The following is a 21,452-nucleotide window of genomic DNA, read 5'->3' on the forward strand; positions in this document are numbered from 1 at the left end:
GTGTGAGTATCATCTATAATATCAGTCAAATGAATATTCTGTATTTTTGTAGACCACTAAAATCTTCCACAAGTTAAAACGTTATCAACAAACCTTGTTGGTAGTACAAGCTGCCCACATTCATTTATATATTAAGAAGATATGTTCTCAACAGTATCTGTTCTTTCTTCATTGTAAACAAGAGCTATTTATATTATATATTTAAATATACTACAAAAGGTATGTAAACCTTGTGACTGGTGGACAGACTGTGTGAAAGCCAGCAAGAATAGTTGGGGCACCAGCTGGGCTACACCATTTAATCATCGGCATTTAACAAAGAAAAAATAAATAAACAAAAAGCACAGTTAATGCTTCTGTGCTTCCAAATAATATTGAATTCAGAACCAAATCAGCCAGGCTTCAAGAAAATGCACCATTTGGTGTGTTAAAGGGAGCCCTGTCTTCTTTGCCATTTGCCATCCTATAAATGTTCAGAAGGGGCAGAGCCATCTCAGGGCTGAAGGTGAGCATTAGACATCATCCTGGACTGCCTGCCAGAACTGCGGAAGGAAAAGAAGACAGTGTTAGTGACAGCGCCCCCTCTCACTTTCTTCTTGCATATATGTGTGACAAGGTTTACTACAAAATCACCCAAATTACTCACTGTACTGTAGTGAAAGGAGACATGGTATTTGAACTTGTAACCTTTTAAACTAAAATGTGCATCCATACTGTGCTTTGTTAAAGACAATTTTTGCACTTACTGGGCTGCAATGATCTGGAATTAATGGAGCCCACAAATTTTAAAGTGAATAATGCCTAGCACTCTTCACTGAGTGCAGGCTCAGACTGCTCTAACAAGATCACAAGTAAATGCAATTGCAGTCTTTACAAATTACTAATTACATAGTGAATGCACATAAAGATAGATGGGTTTAAACAGACATTAAAACAAAATAGACTGAAACTGATTAATATAATTGGAGCCCTGTAATATCTATCCATTGGTTAATTGTTGAATTATGGCTAGTTGACAGCACTGGAGAGGAAAAGAAGAACCCCAGCGGCAGTATCACTGGAGAAAATAAACCTCTGGGACTTTCAGGATCAGTCGTATTACAATAGCAGAGACAAAGTCAGAGTCCCAGGGACTGCAGCCAACTGACTGCCAACCCCCTCCTCAACATTCTGTACTTGAGTCTGCGCATTGATTCCACTTCTCTTAGTATCTTAAATGTCTGTCCATGTGCAGGACACATGAAAACAGAAACAGAACAGAACGGTGGAACTAAGTGCCAAAATGTAGGTGGGTTAGTAATGGGTTATTATTATTGTAGTACTTCTGTTTTTCTACAAATGGCTACCAAACAGAGAGCAATATGCAATATGCACAGTTAATCTGCAGCTCTAATCAGGACATGCTAGATTAAAAAAGTGAGTCTTCAGCTTGATTTTAAAAGCCAAGGGCCATTTCTTATATAAGCAGGAAGATCGTTCCACAGCTCGACCTCTTATTGTTTTGTTAATCCTCTAGATCTTTATTAGGCTGGCATCTTAATCTTCATGCACACTCTGCTATACTCTAGTAATAAAATAATTAAACGGATCTGTATCAAAGATGATACTGTTGTTATGTGTGGATTCATGCAAACTAAAGTTCTGGCCCTTCTAACTAGGAGTTCCAATTGCACTTTGAGGGGAAGAAAGTCCCAAATTAAAAGATAGAGAACTGAAAGTGAGTTTCACATAACAAAGCAATATCAAGAGTAATTGAAATATGATCTGGACTCTAAGGCAGACATTGTAACAGAAATATTAAATCAATTAAATCTTTAATAAGTAAGAGAGAAAACACTATGACACTATTAGTCTGCCAGGTGGATTGTGGTGACCTTTATGGACAGTATTCTAGGTAGTAAGTAAACAGTTGACATTTGAAGATGTTTGTTGTATAGTAGGGGTGGCACAGTGGTGCAGTGGGTAGCGCTGCTGCGTCGCAGTTAGGGGACCCGGGTTCACTTCCCGGGGGTCCTCCATGTGTGGAGTTTGCATGTTCTCCCCATGTTTGTATGGGTTTCCTCCCACAGTCCAAAGACATGCAGGTTAGGTGTATTGGTGATCCTAAATTGTCCCTAGTGTGTGGTGTGTGGGTGTGCGCTCCCTGCCCAGGGTTTGTTTCCTGTCTTGAGCCCTGTGTTGGCTGGGATTGGCTCCAGCAGACCTCCGTGACCCTGTAGTTAGAATATAGCGGATTGGATAATGGATGGTTGTTGTATAGTAAATGCACTACGGCATTTATAGGCTCAGCAGTGAAAGAGAGCAAGATAGTGACTTTCAATCTTTGTCCCTTAAGTCTGGATATGTACAACAAGGGAAAACAGGACTTTGGACTTGTTATATGCCAGTGTTTAAGAGCCAAATACAGTAACTGTTGTTTTGCCACCTTTAGGCCAATCAGACCATAATTTGGTACAGCCCATATTTGTATATAAAACCATTGTCCAGAGGTGGCCAACCACCACAAGGACTGTGCAGGAATGGACAACAGAGGCTGAGGAGGCTCTGAAGGTTGTCTTTAAGAACACTGACTTGGATATGCTTTGTGAGTCACACAGCCGGAACATTGATGGAACAAGAACAGAGCTAATAAACTGAACCAGTTCTTCCGCAAGTTTGACTCTTTCTTGTCAGTACAGCCATGCCCCAACACTGCTGGCCTATTTGTGCACACTGAGGGGATTCTGGAAACCCAACTACCATCTGGACCCTTCATGACCTTCCCCTACAAAAACATAACACCTGTGGTCTCCAGCTCCCCTCCGCTTCCTGGACTGTCTTTCTCAGCTGATCAAGTGAGGAAATACATGGGAAAACTCTGAATAAACAAGGCTTCAGGGCTGGGTGGAATCTGAAAACATGTGCCAGCCAGCAGAAGGTTACAGGTTCCCCAGTAGCAGAAAACATCCTGTGTGGTCCTAATGCTAAAGAAAGGGCATTCCAGTGATCTCACAGACTTCAGACCAGTTGCTCTTACTTCTTTCATCATGAAGAGGCTTTTCCTAAAACAGCTGTGATCCCTTATTTCAGAACATCTGGATCCTCCGCAGTTTGCCTCTCATACACATATACTGTATGGAGGATGCTCACATCTACATGATCCACAGACACTACTCCGACTTAGACAAGCTGGTGCCACAGTTAGGATTGTGTTCTTTGACTTTTCCAGTGCTTTAGACACCATTCTGCTTCATCGAATGGGAGAAAATCTCAAGGCTTTGAATCTTGATGCTCCCGCAATCTCCTAGATCATGGAATACCTGACCAATAGACAGTTTCTGAGGCTGAGGTACTGCGTGTCAAAATGGTGGTTGTTAATACCTCAGGGTACTGTCCTTTCCACCTCCCTGTTCACCCTCTGCACAACAGAGGTACTGCACAATACCAGGGCTTGATGGTGAAAATGGATGCCATCATGAAAAATCCCCTCCAGGAGGAGCTGTCTTGGAGCACTTTTAGCCACAGAATTATTCTACTCATGTGCTAAGAAGCACCTCTGGGGCTCTTTTTAGCCCACTACTATTAGGCAATGCAAAGCTTCCACTTGATGTACTCATTAAGTTTATTTTTATTTATCAATTGATTGACTGACTGTATTATCTGTCTTGTGAGTCTGTTTCCTTGTTTCTGCTCTTGTATGAATCTAATTACCCTCTAGAGATTAATACAGTTTATCTAATCTAATCTAATGTCTACCAGGACCTCTGGTGACCACTCGCAGATGTTTGGAGCTCTTAACTTGGTTTCCTTTCTTCGTTTATAAACTTCTTCAGTTCAATATTGCAGATGTGATACCATCAGAATTCCCAAAACATTTGCCTTGTGTTTTCATGCAGTTATAGTCTATAATAATGCTTTCTCAAAGAACAATACCCATAAAAAGAGAAGGGTAGTGGGTAACAATGGAGAGTTTATACCAACCTTGTTACTGTATGTGATACAAGACTTTTTTTTTAATACAGTTCAGCAGTTTCAGTTGAAAATACACTAACATAAGCAATACAGAATTACAGCATTTATGTCCCAAAAAACATCCATCAACCTAAAAAGAAACCACAGAGGACCTGCTTCCAATACACACATCAGAATGTTATATGACAAAAAAGCCCAGTGTGATTCTTCATATATGTTAAAACAGTGGCATACAAAAAGCAAAGACTCTGCCAGCCACGTCATGATTCATCATGAATTCTTGGAAAATTCTTTAATATAAGACATCACTTTTTTCCCTAATTTATGAAAGGAGGATTAGGATTCTCCTAATTAGGTAAGAGGAGTCTACATGCAAACAATATGAGAAAGGATAGAATTACCCTTACATAATGCTATCCCAACTGGTGTTACTTTTTTGACAAAAGTTTTTAACCTTACATTCATTTTTCACTTTTTTTTTTAAAGAAATGTCTATTAACTGTTAATGGGATGACATTGTGTCAAAGGATTTATCAGAAGAATAATCCCTTAACAGATATTAACTAAATGGTTAACTAAGGCAATAACATCCATTGCTAGATATAACGGGAAGTTTAATCTTTTGTTTTTGTAGTAATATGTCATGCTTATAACTAATCCCAGGAGTTCCACAACAGTTATTTTTGGGTTTTACTTTAATTCTTTTTTAGTAGCAGTCTTGTATTAGTATTTTACGATAAACACAACCATAACAATGGGTTGTTTAGCTGATTGTGTGTGTGCTTTTGGAGCAAGAATTTATGCAAGCAAAACATACATTTTGTTTTCCTTTCTTATTTTATTCTCTTTATTTTTTCATGCTACCCCCAATTAGTAACACCATATATTTCAGTCTTTCTCATGGCGTGTTTTACTGCTCTCCAATTTTTGTTTCTGTTATATTTGTTTTTCATTGCCACACACTAAATTACAATTACTTTGCTTACAATCCTTTTAGGCTATGTCACTTTTTTCCTTTGCAATTAATAAAGTAAAAGTTTGTTTCAGCTAACAGTCACTTTCCTAAGTAGGTGGTCAGAACAATATAAATTCCAAACCTGCTATTGAAACATTCTCTTTTATATTACTCTAAGTAATTTAAAAAGTTTGCGAAAAGCATGAAAGGGAAATTCCCAGGATGGATGTTAAAAGGGTTTGATGCATAATTTTAAATTAAATGGAATTTCCAAAATTGAAAAGGCTGTTCATACAGCTGTCAACATAAGTACAATGTATGGAATAGGGAATATTCATAGTCCACATTTACAAAATGAGTTAGAGAAATGGCAATGGATGGGTATTTTTCAAATCTTTATACACCACCAGTTATATTGTTATTTTTATTCTACTCTAGATCTGCAAATTGAAATATAGGATTGTATTAATGAGTAACAACATGAAAAAAACTACAGTTTACTTCAGAGTTAAACAGAAAAATAAAGACAATATTGGTATACATTTTCAAAACATAAATTTGCATTTTTGTCTGTTCTTTATAAGTAAATGTAAAATAACTTCTAGGACCATAGAAAACATCAGTTAACATTTCAAACCTTGCTCCCTGTGCACAACATGTACATTTCAAAACATTTTCACTCAAGCAAAATTGCAAATAATATATTCTGTTATGCCCTTCTAATTTTTAATAGACTTTATGGCTTTCTCATATTCACAATAGATACAGATCACTTATCTATCCATCCACTATCCAACCCGCTATATCCTAACTACAGGGTCACAGGGGTCTGCTGGAGCCAATCCCAGCCAACACAGGGCGCAATGCAGGAAACAAACCCTGGGCAGGGCGCCAGCCCATTGCAGCAGATTACTTATTTATTGGCTTATTTTCTGATCTGAATATTTCCATTATAAAGAAATGGAACTGTTTGTGTCTCATGAAACTGTCAAGTTTATCCTTCGTCTTTTTTTTTTTTTTTCCAAGACGGATTATTCCAGTACAGGGTTGCTGGGATCCAGAGCCTCTCTCACTCGGTGGTGTTTGGGTGCAAAGCAGGAGCTAGCCAGGCAAAGGGTGTCAATTGCTCAGCATGGCCCACTCTTACACCCACATTCACTCACTCAGGGTTAATGTAAAGTCAATAGTTGGCCTACACTGCGTATCAGAGGGGAAACTGGGGTACCAATAAAGAACTTGCAAAATCCATACAGATGACACTCAAGGTGACATTTCAAACCAGAACAGTCATTGAAATGGTGAATAAGCAGAACCAAACTCTACACCACTCTATCATCCATTTATAAATAGATAAATATGTGTAGCAGTGTCATGTGTCAAAGTCAAAAACCTCAGGGTTATCTCATGACCAACAACAACATTTAAATTCCTCTGTTGTTTGATTTCCATGGTAAACACTCATATACAAATAAACAAATGAACCCATGACAGATATAGTTTGAAATAATATTAACATTTTCTTTTACTATTGACTACTTAAAGTAGTATTATGCATAAAGAGTAAAAATTTCTCTGGTCTCTACAGTATATACATAACTATACATGTCATTTGCCGAAAATTTCAGATGATGCTACACTTATTGTGTGCATTGATAAGGGGGGTGAGACAGAGGAGAAGAATCAGGTGGAGAAATTTGTTTCTTGGTGCAAAGAGAATTGTCTGCATCTTAATATCAGCAAAATCAAAGAAATAGTTATTGACTTTTACCACACCAAAAAGTCTCTGTGTCGAGTCCCTATTCACGGAATAGATGCAGAAGTGGTCCGCTTCCACAAGTATTTGAGGGTTCACATTAATGACAGGTTAGACTGATCTTAATGCACAGAAAAACTATATAAGCAAGGGCAGGGCAGGTTCTTTTTCCTTAGGAGGCTGCATTGCCTTAATGTGTGAAGTGACATCCTTTATATCTACTACAACTGTACACTGTGGTGTGCTGGACTGGTAACATTACCTCAAGAGAGGCCCACCGAATCAACAAGCTCGGTTATAGGACGAACTCTAGTACCTTGGAGGTTGTAGCGAAGGAGAGAAAGAAAATAAAATTGAGTAACAATATGCTGCACATCCTCTCTCTGACACACTAACATTGAAGACTTCAACCAACATATTATTCATCAGGAGTGTGTCAGGAAACGCTAAGGGAGTCCTTTATACCCAAAAGAAATATATCTGCATAATGCCTCGCTGTAACTGTGACAGCCAGTCTTTTCTTTCTTTTTAATTTTCTTGCTTTATAGTCATTCTGGTATGTGTTCAGAGCAAGGTGTGTGCCTATATTTATTTATTAATTTACCTATTTATACATTTATTTAATTAAAGAGTTTCTGTTAAAAGCCAAATTTCCCCAAGGCAGAAATGAAGTTCTATCAATCTGTCTGTTTATGACTATAACCTTGAACTTCAACTGTTGACATCTTTTTATTGTATCAGTTCTTGCAAAGAGGCACATTTTATTAACATTATGTCATATGAAGGTATGTTGAAATGATGAGCCAGCCATACAGCTATGAAATCTGTGTACAGTGTTTTTTAAAGAATAGTGCTAGTACGCATTAAATAATACATTTAGCCATGGAATGGCTCATATTTATTTTCCATTAAGCTCATTAGCCGGGTACGGTTTAAAATTATTTCTCATTGTCTTAAATCATAGTTTGTTTAGTTCAATCCTGGAGGGCCAGATTTTCTGTTTTTGTTCCTCCCCACTTGCTCAGTTAATAGCCAGTTATTGCTGCTGAAGCAAATTATTACATTTTTATGCTTCATATTAGTTATCTCCCTTATTAAGATTCCAAAGCCTTAATTGCTACTTTTAATCTTAAACAGATCCATTCACTGTTTTAATTGTCTTGGGGTTTTTTTGTTTTCTTAACCAAGTGCCAATTAACAATGAAATACAAATGTCCAAGCAGGTCCTCATGTAACTTGGTCCCCTTAACACATCTGTGTGTTGATCACTAAGTGTCTCTTTGAATAAAATATTTGAAAAGTAATGAAAGAGAAAAAAGTAGAGGAGAGGGACACACATCATTCAAATGACTAACTAGACAAAGAATGAAATGACAAGTTTTGTTGCCAGAAGAGCATTTCAGGAGCAAATACCTGCTGCCACTTCCATCCTCAAGTTCAAACATAGGACCCTTATATAGTCAAGTAAATTAGTTTAATTTAATATGTAAGGGCAGTATGAAATAATTATTGTGCTTATTATAAATATAAGAAAGGTTTATGTAAGCCAAAAAATAGAGCATGCGGAAACGTTGATTAATCATCTCACAACACTGAGTAATAGTTTAATGTTATCACAAAACACTTTAAATGGGGATCCAATTATGAAGAAGTTTAATTAAAAACAAAATATAGCCTCCCGGTAGTAAATGGGACTACTAAGGAGATTCTGAATGAATTAGAAATTGTAGAGGGAGAAGTAAAAGTTCAGATTAAATAGGCTGAAATCAAACAAATCACCGGGGGCAGATAATATTTACTCTTGAGTTCTTAAGGAGGCTAGTGAGTACATATGTAAACCCTTCACACATAGTTTTAGGTAGTCACTATGCACTGGGGAAATTCCGAAAGACTGGAAAATGGCAAATATCCTGTTATATACAAAGTGTAATTTGTCAGATACAAGCAACTATAGGCCAGTAAGCTTAATGTACATTACAGGTAAACTGAGGGAAAGAATTAAGGAAAAGATGGAGCAATACAGAACAGGAATTTTACAAAACAGTCTGCATGGGCGCAGAAGATGGAGGTCATGTTTTATATTCTATGAGGACACAACAAAAGAATGTGATCAAGTTGGAGCATATGATATTATTTATCTTGATTTTCAGAAAGCATTTTATAAGATGCCACATGAGAGGTTTGGCATCAAACTAAAAGAAGTGGGAGTTCAGGTTGATGTTTGCAGCTGGGCTCAGATTGGCTCAAACACAGGAAGCAGAGGGTTATGGTGTGAGAAATCTTATCAGAATTGACTGATGTTAAGAGTGGTGTTCCACAGAGGTCAGTGCTAGGGCCGCTGATATTTTTAATATATATAAATGATTTAGGTAGCAATATAAGTAACAAGCTGGTTACGTCTGCAGATGATACCAAGATAGGTGGATTAGCAGATAATTTGGAATCCATTATATCATTACAGAATAACTTGGTTAGCATACAGGCTTGGACAGATTCGTGGCAGGTGAAATTTAATGTCAGCAAATGTAAAGTACTACACATAGGAAGTAAAAATGTTAGGTTTGAATACACAATGGGCGGTCGGAAAATAAAGAGTACAGTACACCTTATGAGAAGGATTTAGGAGTCATAGTGGACTCTAAGCTATTTACTTCCAGACAGTGTTCAGAAGCCATTAAGAAGGCAAACAGAATTTTAGGTTATATAGCACAATGTGTAGATCACAAGTCCAAGGAGGTTATGGTCAGTCCTTATAAAGCACTGGGGAAGCTTCATCCAATTCAATCCAATTTAAAAGCACATTTGTTCTAGCTGACCTCCCCTTCCCTTATTTTTCTTTCAGCTCCCTGGCCTTAGCCTGTTACACTTATTATATGTTTATACAAGGGTTTGTGGCGTTCCATATTTAAAAAAAATAAATAAAATAATTGAGAGCCTCAGATCTTTCAGTATTTGAGCGAGTGTGGGTATGTGTGAAAGCGCGCATGTGCCACTTTGATGTGGATTGGGGTGCTTGTCTGATCGTGCATTTTACATGTAAATGTGAGTGGATCAGTCAGGTGCATCATTCACACCTTTGAGTAGGTGGAGGATAGCACCTACACCCAGTCACAGCTATATAGGGAGCCTGCACAGCAGAGAGATCAGATTAAAAACAAGAAAGATCAAAATAGAGGAAAGAGAATGGAGAGGCAGGATCCAGAGAGCCCTTGTTGGTGGGAATGGAGGCAGGTGGTCAGAAGTATGCCCAAGGGGAGCAAGTGGCAGGCCTGTACTCAAATATGGGTCTGAAGAAAAGACACTCCTTAGAGCAATGCAGGGGAGTAGGAGCAACCGTGGTGTGCAGCATTGCCCAGAAAGATGCTGAAGAAGTGGCAAAGGGAGACATGCATAGAGTTTGAAGTCGAGTTCTACAGGGCAGGAACCCGACACAGGATTAACAGTGGACTGCACCTGTTGGCGGACATCTCCTCATGCTGTAAGGTGCTCATGGGAGACGCTAAGGAGACACCAGATTTTAGAAGGAGGCATTGGGGTTCAGGAGGAAAAAAAAGACTAATCTTTCTGGGATTTAATCCTTGCTTTTATGGAATATATAGTATTTATGGAATATTTTAGCCTCCATGTTTTACATTTGATTTTTTTTGGATGACTTATTTATTGAAGATCATTTTTTAGCACTGCACTTTTTACACAATAGTTTTAATACAAAAGCGCTCTACTATTTTGCACCCACCACTTGCAGACTGTTTGTGTCCAAATTGTCCAGCTCATTCTTGGGTATGTTATTGATGATTCTGAGTTTAAGAGGCTCCCCCTAAGCAATGAGGAAGTGTGGAGCGACCTGGACCATCACAACCAGCTGATGGTGAGAGTATTGTCTACCAAGAGAGCAAAGGGAGACCCTACCTATCATGGCTAGAAATGAATATATTAATATATGTGTTTGTGGTGTGCAGAAATTAATACTTTAAAATTTGAACTCAAGAATGAGCTGGCACTTTTTCTTGCATGTTGTCATAATAAAGTCAAAACAGACAAGAGAAACTAACTTTATTTGCAGAACAAAAATAATTTAAATAAATGCAATGCTGGACACATATTCAGTATATTCATTTTTGGTCAATAAAATTCAGAAGGTTTTGAATGTACATGAACTCCAGTTATTTTAATTAACCTAGCTCTAGAGATTGTAACCTAAACAAAATCAGACATATTTATTCTTAATTGAGCCCTATGAATATACGGCATATATAAGCAAATCTTTGTTTTTTTGAAGCAAGCCTTTGACCACCTAAATAAAGCAATAATAAAATAATTGAGGAAGCTATTCTGTGTTATTATGACAATCCCTGATCAGAATGGTATGTCCCATTGCCTATGAGTATTTTTTATTTACTGATTCAATCTGTGATTAAGAGTAAAAATATCCTGAGTCCAATTTTGAAAATAGTGTTATTTTGGGATTATCTCTCCAAGGCACTGACACATCATCCATCTTTTAGACCAAAGACATAAAGATTGCTTCAGAAAGGAAGAATGTTTCAGAAATTAAGAAAACATCGTAAGACAAGATCCCTCTTTCCTCATCATAAATCCATTCGCTACTTCATTTTCCAGCTGTATTCCTTAAATATAAATTCTTTTGCTCATATCTACATATCAAAAAGTGCATAACCTTTCCATTGTTAGGTACACAAACAGTAAAAGGTTTTAAACTCTGATGTCACATTTAGGCAATGTGCAAACCTCCTGCACAAGATCCAGCTCTTTCCTGCCGATATAGTGACATGCCACATTCCAGTAGCTTTGTTTCCATCACCAGTGTCTAAGTTGACAGAAATGGTCAGCTCATGCTGGTCACCTGACTACTATTTCATCTTATTTCTACCGAATGTATCTTATTTCTACAAAGCAACTCAATGGGCTTCTTTCTGCTAAGTCATGCCTGGCTTCATGAAGCAGCTGAACAACAGATACTCGTTTGTACAATCCCTTCAGGAATGGGTCAGCTTGTAGTTGTGCTACCTGCCTTCATCTCCCAGCAGCCTGGCAGTATTACACTAATGGGCAGATTCAGAGGGTGCAGGGGTTTCTGGAAAGAAGGTTAATTTAAGAGGATCACGATCAATAGTCTGTAATTTTCTCTACACATCACCCAGTGCCTGCTTGTCCATGTGGATTTATTTTGGTTGGTTAAATCTTCATCTGGGAAGTGCTCCCAGTAACATGAAATTTTCACATTACAATGAGAAACTGGTAGGACAGTACCTTACATTTCCTTCAGAGGGCTGTTCTTATCAGTTTTTCTTTCCACTCTCTATCGTCATCTGCTTCTACTGCACTGGACTGTATTAGACTTGTTAGTGTTAAATGTTTATTGTGTGATGAATGTAACAACAACAACATTTATTTACATAGCACATTTTCATACAAAAAATGTAGCTCAAAGTGCTTTACAAAATAATAGAATAGAAGACACAATGAAAAATAAACATAAGTCAACATTAATTAACATAGAATAAGTAAGGTCCGATGGCCAGGGTGGACAGAAAAAAACTCCAAAGACTGGAGGAAAAAAATAAAATCTGTAGGGATTCCAGACCAAGATCTAGCATTCTACCTAACATAAATCAAAAAGTCCTCTTTGTATTTAGGGTTTTCATGGAAGGATTTGATGATGATGGTCATGTAGACTTCTGGCTTTCAGTCCATCAATGTTGGTGCATCATGATGCTTTGAGTAGGTGGTGGTGGCGCAGGCGCCACCACAAAGAAACCGGAAAAAGAAACAGAAGAGAGAGTAGGGGTCAGTATGGATTTTAGAGCCACTATGAATAGTTATTATGATGAATTGAACATACAGAGTATCAGTATTAAGTTAAAGTGAATTTATAAAAGGCCATGTTAAAGTAATGTGTTTTCAGCAGTGTTTTAAAGTGCTCTACTGTATTTGCCTGGCGAATTCCTATTGGCAGGCTATTCCAGATTTTAGGTGCATAACAGCAGAAGGCCGCCTCACCACTTCTTTTAAGTTTAGCTTTTGGAATTATAAGGAGACACTCATTTGAAGATCTAAGGTTACGATTTGGAATATAACGTGTCAGGCATTCCGATATATAAGATGGGCGAGATTATTTAAGGCTTTATAAACCATAAGCAGTATTTTAAAGTCAATCCTGAATGACACAGGCAACCAGTGTAGTGACATCAAAACTGGAGAAATGTGTTCGGATTTTCTTTTCCTAGTTAGGATTCTAGCAGCTGCATTCTGCACTCGTTGCAAGTGATTTATGTCTTTTTGGGTAGTCCTGAGAGGAGTGCGTTACAGTAATCTAGTCTACTGAAAACAAAAGCGTGAATTAATTTCTCAGCATCTTTCAATGATATAAGAGGTCTAACTTTTGCTATGTTTCTTAAGTGAAAAATGCTGTCCTAGTGGTCTGATGAATATGCGATTTAAAATTCAGATTACAGTCAACAGTTACCCCTAAGTTTTTTACTTCCGTCTTAACTTTTAATCCTAATGCATCAAGTTTATTTCTGATAACCTCATTGAATCCATTATTGCCAATTACTAAAATTTCAGTTTTCTCTTTATTTAGTTTGAGAAAATTACTATTCATCCATTCAGAAATACCAGTAAGACATTGTGTTAGTGTATCAAAGAGTCGGAGTCATCAGGTGCTATTGATAAGTACAGCTGTGTGTCATCAGCATAGCTGTGGTAGCTCACGTTGTAACCTGAGATAATCTGACCTAACGGAAGCATGTAGATTGAGAAAACAGCGGACCCAGGATAGAGCCTTGTGGAACACCATATCGGATATCATGTGTCTTTGAGATTGTGATTACCACAACTCACAAAGAATTTTCTCCTGCCAGGTAGGATTCAAACCAATTTAAGACACTGCCAGAGAGGCCCACCCATTGACTAAGGCGATTTCTAAGAATATTGTGATCAATGGTGTCAAATGCAGCACTCAGATCTAAGAGGATGAGAACAGATAAATGGCCTCTGTCTGCATTTACCCGCAAGTCATTTACTACTTTAACGAGTGCAGTTTCTGTGCTGTGATTTGTTCTGAAACCTGACTGAAATTTATCAAGAATAGCATGTTTATTGAGGTGGTCATTTAACTGCATAATGACTGCCTTCTCTAGAATTTTACTTAAGAAGGGCAGGTTAGAGATGGGTCTAAAATTTTCAAAGGCAGAGGGGTCAAGATTATTTTTCTTGAGCAGGGGTTTAACTACAGCAGTCTTAAGACAGTCTGGGAAGACCCCGTATCTAATGACGAATTTACTATGTCAGAATATTGTCAATTAGCACGTCTGATATTTCTTTGAAAAACCTGGTTGGTATTGGGTCAAGGACGCAGGTGGAGGGTTTCAGTTGAGAGATTATACTATGTAATTCAGGTAAATCTATCCTGGTGAAAGCATTTAATTTGTTTATAATGGAGTACCGGGCTTTGGAGGTTCTGCAGTGTTGGGGAGATATACTATGTTATCTCTAATATCATTAATTTTTTGATTGAAAAATACAGCAATGTTCTCACAGGTTTCACTGGAAGTATTCTGGGGCATTCCTTTGTGTTACCTGGGTTTAACAGACGATCAATTGTAGAAAATAAGACTCTGGGATTACTAGCATTGTTATTTATAATATTAGAGAAATAGCAGCCTCTCAAGGGGACAGTGTTATTGTATTCTGTTATTTTAACCTTCAATATCTCATAATGGATAGTTAGTTTAGTTTTCCTCCATTTACGCTCAGCTCTACGACATGTTCTTTTAAATCAGACACTCTTTGGGTCTTCCATGGAATAACAATACTAGAAGATTTTTAACTGTCTTTTCAGGTGCAACTACCGTAGATCCCGGAATACAGGCCGACCCGTATATTAGCCGAACCCCTTCTCTACCTACTAAATTACATGTATTTGCCGATGACCGGTATTTAAGCTGACCCCTTCTCCAAGCAAAAATTTCTAAATTTCCTTAAAAGTGTCTCTTGGTATATTTATAATGTTTATGTGAGAATTTGAGACTGCCGGCATTTTTGATATATAATATAATGTGCATAAAGATACCAAAACACCAATAATTTTTCTAATGTACTAACTAAAAGTTATAAATAGTGCCTAGCCTCGATTAAGCTAGGAGCATGGCGGCTCATGGTCGCAGCGCTCAGGGCTCTCCTTTTCAGTGCACTTTTTTTGTTGTTTTGTACTTTTTTGTCCTTGTTTGTGCACGATCGGTTCGCTTAACATCCGCTACACCATTCAGAACCTTATAGACATCGTGTCCAGAGCCAGACATCTGTTTCGAGTGTTTTTCATCACACGCACAACATCCCAGACAACATAGCGAGACCAGCGGGCTCTCCGTGGATTGTTGTCGGGTCTAGGAGACGACACAGACGGAGGAGGGAAAGAAAGCAGAAGCGGGGCCGCAGATCCGCGTTATGCTAAAGCTAAAAACAACCATACAAGCCCTATACAGAACTTTATTCTGCACTAAAAGGAGCTGCTTTTAATCTCATTGTAGATGCGATAGTGACAATAAAAGGAATTCTATTCTAGAAATAATTTCATACTGTACTCACCATTTAATTTGACATCTTTGGGCTGCAGGAAGGGAGGAGATATTTCCACACAATGTCCATCTTCGCTTTCGATTGCGATGCTTTCTTTTACCTTCTCTTCCTTCCTTAGCAATTATGTGTCTTGCTTGCATGGTCTTAATGAATTATATATATATATATATATATAGGTAAATCACTGCAATGACGGAAATTACATCCACAAACACATGTATCTGGGCTCCGACTGCGCTACTAACGCTCTCGGTTGTTTGTTTACAATCGCATAGCGGATACACGGACCGCATCCGCTTAAGTAACGCAAGATGTTGGTCGAAATCAAAATAAAAATTTCATTTTAAACTTCACGATAATTTATTATAAATTTTATTAATAAAATCAACAACTAAAACACTTTTTGAATAAATTCTTTATTTAATTTAAAGTACCGCATGCAAAGTTACTTCTTCATCTGAAAGATGGCTCTGTGGTTTCGTCATTATTTACTTCGTATTCATCGGCAAAACCGCATTGTGCTGGAAATCTTGAATCTGAAACGATACTCGTTGTATAAACCGACCCCAAACTCCAAGCCAAAAATCTAGGACAAAATTCTCGGCTTATATAACGGATCTACGGTATGTCAACAGCAGTTCTTACTTTAGAATTAAAGTTTTCCACTTTACTATTTACATTATCCTCACTATTATAGCTGGCACTATAAACAGACTGATTGCTTAGAATGTTTGTAAGTTTTAAAGCTGCTGATGAGTCAAAGAAGCGTTTTTTAACAAAATGCTTCTCATGAGTGTTTTCTATCTTTATTTCTATATTAAATAGTAGAAGGAAATGGTCTGATAGGCCAATATTAATGACTGCTTTAAATCAACATTAAGTCCTTTAGCAATCACTAAGTCTAACGTATGACCTGCTTTATGTGTAGGCTGATTAACGAGCTGTCTCAAATCAAAAGAGTCCAGGAGGTTCATGAATTCTTTTACTTTTTGGTCACACTGATTGTCGATATGAAAGTTAAAGTCGCCGACTATTAAGAGTGTGTCATAGTTTGTAATTAAAATTGACATTAAGTCAGAGAATTCCTCAAAGAAAGACACGTTATATTTAGGAGGTCTATACACGGATAATACTAGAACGTGAGAATCTCCATGAATAACAACGGCGAGATACTCAAAGGACTTAAATTTACCAAAATTAACATCTTTACATTTTAACCGGCTCGAGTAAATGTTTGCCAATCTGCCCCCCTTTTTCCCTGGCGGTCTGCACGAGTAAAACTGTAATCCGGAGGCGCAGATTCGATTAAAACAGCCGCGCCGTTTGAGTTAAGCCACGTTTCACTTAGTGCAATAAAATCAATGTTTCTATCACTAATAAGATCGTTTATAAAATAATAATAAATAAATAATAATGTAAATAATTATCGCCATCTGGGAACTGTCATTGGGGCAATGACGTATATATTTAGCTTTTTTTTATTCATGTTTCATTAATGTATTCTGTATTGGGTGGTGCAGTGGGTAGCGCTGCTGCCTCTCAGTTAGGAGGCCCAGGTTCGCTTCCCGGGTCCTCCCTGCGTGGAGTTTGCATGTTCTCCCCATGTCTGCATGGGTTTTCTCCGGGTGCTCTGGTTTCCTCCCACAGTCCAAAGATATGCAGGTTAGGTGTACTGGCGATTCTGAATTGTCCCTAGTGTGTGCTTGGTGTGTGTGTGTGCGCGCCCTTCCCGGGATTTGTTTCCTGCCTTGCACCCCGTGTTGGCTGGGATTGGCTCCAGCAGAACCCTGTGACCCTGTAGTTCAGATATAGCGGGGTTGGATAATGGATGGATGGATATTCTTTATTTATAGATTAATTGAGCCACCACTTAGTCTGTGCGTGTCACTTCAAGGGTGTGCATATTCCTGGGCTCCCCTCAATAAAATAAACAAATCACCATCTTCGGATGATGTCAGTCTACTGTACTAAAGTTTTTTAACACCTTTCCCAAAGTACTTTAAGTTGTACTAAACCAGATAAATAAATAAAGAAGAGTAAGATAGTAAATTCAGAGAAAAGCCTAACATACAACATAATTGATGGTCCAGCCCACACACACAGGTTACATGAGCATCTTGACACAGAGGTAAACTGAGAGAAGTGTAATAAAGTCAGGTAGAGCTAAAAGCCTTCCTGAACAGATGAGTTTTGAGTTATTTTTTAAAAGAATTCATGGAGTCAGCTGATCTGATTAATTTTGGTAGGTCATTCCAGAGTCTGGGCGCCATACAGCTGAAGGCCCTGTCACCCATGGAGTGTAGATTAGAGTGGGGCCAAAATCAGAGGACCTTAGTGGGCAGACAGGCACATAGTGATGGAGAAGGTCACTGATGTAGTTTGGCGCAAGGTCTTTAAAGCTTTGTAGGTTATTAGTAGAATTTTATATTCAATTCTGTAAGACACAGGGAGCCAGTGAAGGCAGAGCAGGATGGGTGTGATGTGCTCGCTGCTGCTGGTTTGAGTAAGGACTCTTGCAGCCAAGTTTTGAATAAGTTACAGCTGTGATATAAAATTAGAAGGGGCACCTACCAGTAGGAAATTACAATAATCGATGCTGGATGTGATAAAAGCATGGACTAGTTTCTCAGCGTTAGAAAAGGAGAAGAAGGAGCGAACACGGGATATGTTACGGAGGTGAAAGTAAGAAAGTTTCTTAAAATCAAAAATGACAGCAAGATTCTTTGCAGTAGAGGCAGGTCTGATGAGATCACCACCAAGATGGACTGGGAAGGAGCTCATTTTATTAAGTTGCACTTTAGTCCCAATTTGCAGGAGTTCAGTTTTGTTGCAATTTAATTTTAAAGAGTTCTGCTCCATCCAGGTATTAATTTCACTGAGGTAAGTTGTCAGCTGAGAAAGCTGTGATGAAGTTCCACTTTTAACATTGAAATAGAGTTGAGGATCGTCTGCATAAAAATGATAACCCAGTCCAAAGCTACGAATAATATGGCCAAGGGGAAGTATATAAATACAGAAGAGAAGAGGGCCGAGGACAGAGCCCTGAGGAACTCCTTGTGTGACTGGTGCTGAGCTGGATCTGCTGTTGCCAAGACTAACAAACTCTTGCCTATCAGTCAGATAGGACTTGAACCACTGGAGGGCAGTGCCAGAGATACCCAGCATGTTCTCCATTCTGGACAGTAGAATGTCATGTCTGACAGTGTCAAATGCTGCACTGAGGTCTAACAGAATTAATATGCTGGTTTGTCCAGAGTCTGCTGCCATAAGCAAATCATTGGTTACCCGTAGCAGAGCAGTTTCACAGCTGTGCTGCGCCCTGAAACCAGACTGAAAGGGTTCCATCAACTTATTAGAAGTTAAGTAGTTGGTGAGTTGGGAAGCTACAACACGCTCAAGAACTTTTGACAGAAAAGGTAAGTGGGAAATAGGACGAAAATTGTTAAGATTGTCAGCATCAAGACCAGACTTTTTTAACACTGGGGTTACAGAAGCAATTTAAAAGTGAGCGGCACAGAGCCAGCGTCAAGGGTTGAGTTTATTATTATTGTAATAGTCGGGATTATGGCATGAAGGCAGGATTTAAGTAGTGTGCTGGGGATGAGGTCCAGTACACAAGTAGTTGGCCTTATCTTACAAAGCAGGTCATTAACAAAAGCAGATGTAACTTGTGAGAACTTAGAGAAGGAGCTGGATGGAGTGAGAAAACAGGGAAGATATAAACAGATGATGTATTTATGTTAGTTGAATTATTTAGATCTTTAATTTTGTTACAGAAAAAGTGGAGGAATTTCTCACAGATGTAGAAGAGGTAGTTGGGACACTACTACTGAGTAGTTTATTAACTACAGAGAACAAAACCCTTGGGTTGTCATGGCCACTTTCTATTATTCTGACATATTGGGTGTTCTTGGCAGCAGTTAGTGCTTGTCTGTAAGCTCTTTGGTGGTCAGAGAAAGCCTGGATGTGCACGGTGAGGCCAGACTTACATGACATTCTCTCAAGGCGTCGGCCAACTGCTTTCATAGATTGCATTTCTGGGTTATACCTAGGAGCTGAATGCTTAAAGGAAACCTCCTTATGTTTTAAAGGAGCTGTTTTATCTAATGCTGAATGAAGGGCTGAGTTATAGTGGTCAACAAGACTATCTAGTGTTGATGGAATAGGTGAAGACAGTAAAAGATCAGAAATTGATCCAGAAAGAACAGAGGGACAGATATTTTTAAGGCTTCTGTAAGAAATTTGTTGTTTACAGGTAAGAGGAGGAAGAGATAATGAGACAGTGAAAAGTACTGCTTTATGGTCAGAGAGTCCCAAATCAGTGCTGTATGTGTTGGCAACAGATAGTCCAGAAGTACAGATTAGAGCCGATATATGACCACCAGAGTGGGTGGGAAAATCAACATGTTGTGTCAAGTCAAAACAGTCCAGTAAGGATAGGAATTCATTTCTCAGTTTAGATGTGGGGATGTCAGTATGGATGTTAAAATCACCAAGAAGGATAACTCTTTGGGAAAAGGAACTTAAGTGGGTTAATAGTTCAGTCAGATCAGATAAGAAGGATGCATTGTATTTTGGAGGACGATAAAGGACAATGAGTGAGACAGACCTGATTCCGTTATTAGTTTAAGAGTCAGACACTCGAAAGACAATGGACAATCAATTGGGATTCTTTTGATGTGTAAATCCACTCTGACGATTACTGCAAGTCCACTGCCTTGTCTTGAGCTACGAGGCTCTGTGAGGAAAGTGTAGCCAGGAGGTGTCGTCTCTGTGAGAGACATAAATTCATTCGGTTTTTGCCAAGTCTCCATTAAACACAGTATATCAAGTTTGGTGTCAATGATGAACTCCGACAACACCCATGCTTTGCCATTAAGAGATCTCGAATCAAACAATGCAATATTAGTTAATGAGGCTTCTTTTTGCAGAGTTTATTTTCACATACTGTAAATTTGGCACACTAACACTTCTATTTCCAGGGCCATGGATGATTGATGCATGCAAGGTCACATTGCTGGAGGAGGTAATTCATAAGTAACACTTAGATTTTTAAATTGTTTTGTGTGTTTTGTCTCTTTTTTATTTTCAGTCAGAACCACATTTCTGCCATTCTTTATTTCCGAGGTCTTCGATGTAAGAAACGTCAATCAGCAATTCAGTACTTTCAAGAACTAAAAAGACAACAACAAGGAAAACATCTAACCAGAGACCATCAACTTTTCCATGGCATTACAACTTCAAACAATGCTCAGTGCTTTTTTGTGAGGTACATTTGCAAGTGAGTTTAAAAATGTTTGGTTTTGTTTTATGAATGAGAAGGATGGACACATGGAACAGAAACAAAAGAACAATACCTAGTGAGGTTTCCTCTGGACTTAATAAAATCAGATGTGTCAGACGTGAAGCAACTAGAATGATAACATAATAATCATTGAGGACTATTGATGCAAAAATTAAATTGCATTAGGGCCTCCTCTCATGCTGTGACAGACGTTTCTGTCAAGTGTGCAGTGCTTGGAACACTAATGGGATTAGAAACTGTTAAGGTGGTACTCCTGTAGGCACTAGAGAGAAACATAAGATGAAATAATCTTCTGCAAGGATGTGGACACCCAGCATAAGAAATATGAAGCAAGGCAGATAACCAGAAGCTGAGACTGGCCAGCCAGAATAGGCATATCTGACACATTTGTTATTTGTAAATTATATGGATTCAATATAATTGTTGAACAGCTAGAGTCATTGCTTTATGATTTAAATGATTTTGCTACAGCTGAGATTTTTATTTTAATAGTTTGGGAAGCCCCCATAGCATGCAAATCCTAAACTGGCCTTATCTGATGCTGCTTATTTAGATGTTTTACCTTCAATAGTGCCATTGATCACTGCTTTTCAGAATGTATTTATTTACATGGAAGTAAAACATTTTCTGTGCAAATGCAGTTTTATATTAAAACTAAAGTATGGATATCCATGGTTGTGTTGAATTAGTTGCTTGGACTTTTTTCCATTTTATTTCTTCTGTTGCACTTAAATCTCATTTATATGATTGGCCACACACCAAAAACTCAACAAGTTCAACCACCATTTGTGTTAATGACACAGGACCACGAAGAGTTTGCTTCAGGATCATTTATGGCTGTATCTCCTGGATTCTACACTGCTGATCACAAAAAAGGAAGGGAGCTA

General features: G+C 38.2%; 1 protein-coding gene across 3 annotated transcripts in view; it reads left to right on the forward strand.

Annotated features, from left to right (window-relative positions):
* LOC120518331 (exocyst complex component 3-like protein 4) overlaps window positions 1-21,233 on the forward strand; it is a 107,152-nt gene extending 85,919 nt beyond the window's left edge. For all 3 annotated transcript variants that reach the window (XM_039741072.1, XM_039741071.1, XM_039741073.1), the window contains one exon: window positions 20,353-21,233. In XM_039741072.1, the coding sequence (XP_039597006.1) occupies window positions 20,353-20,545 (193 nt within the window). In that variant the 3' untranslated portion in view covers window positions 20,546-21,233. The remainder of the gene's footprint in view (window positions 1-20,352) is intronic.
* The last annotated feature ends 219 nt before the right edge of the window (window positions 21,234-21,452 follow it).

This window comes from Polypterus senegalus, chromosome 18, assembly GCF_016835505.1.
Source record: "Polypterus senegalus isolate Bchr_013 chromosome 18, ASM1683550v1, whole genome shotgun sequence".
In the NCBI taxonomy this organism is placed as follows: domain Eukaryota; kingdom Metazoa; phylum Chordata; class Cladistia; order Polypteriformes; family Polypteridae; genus Polypterus; species Polypterus senegalus.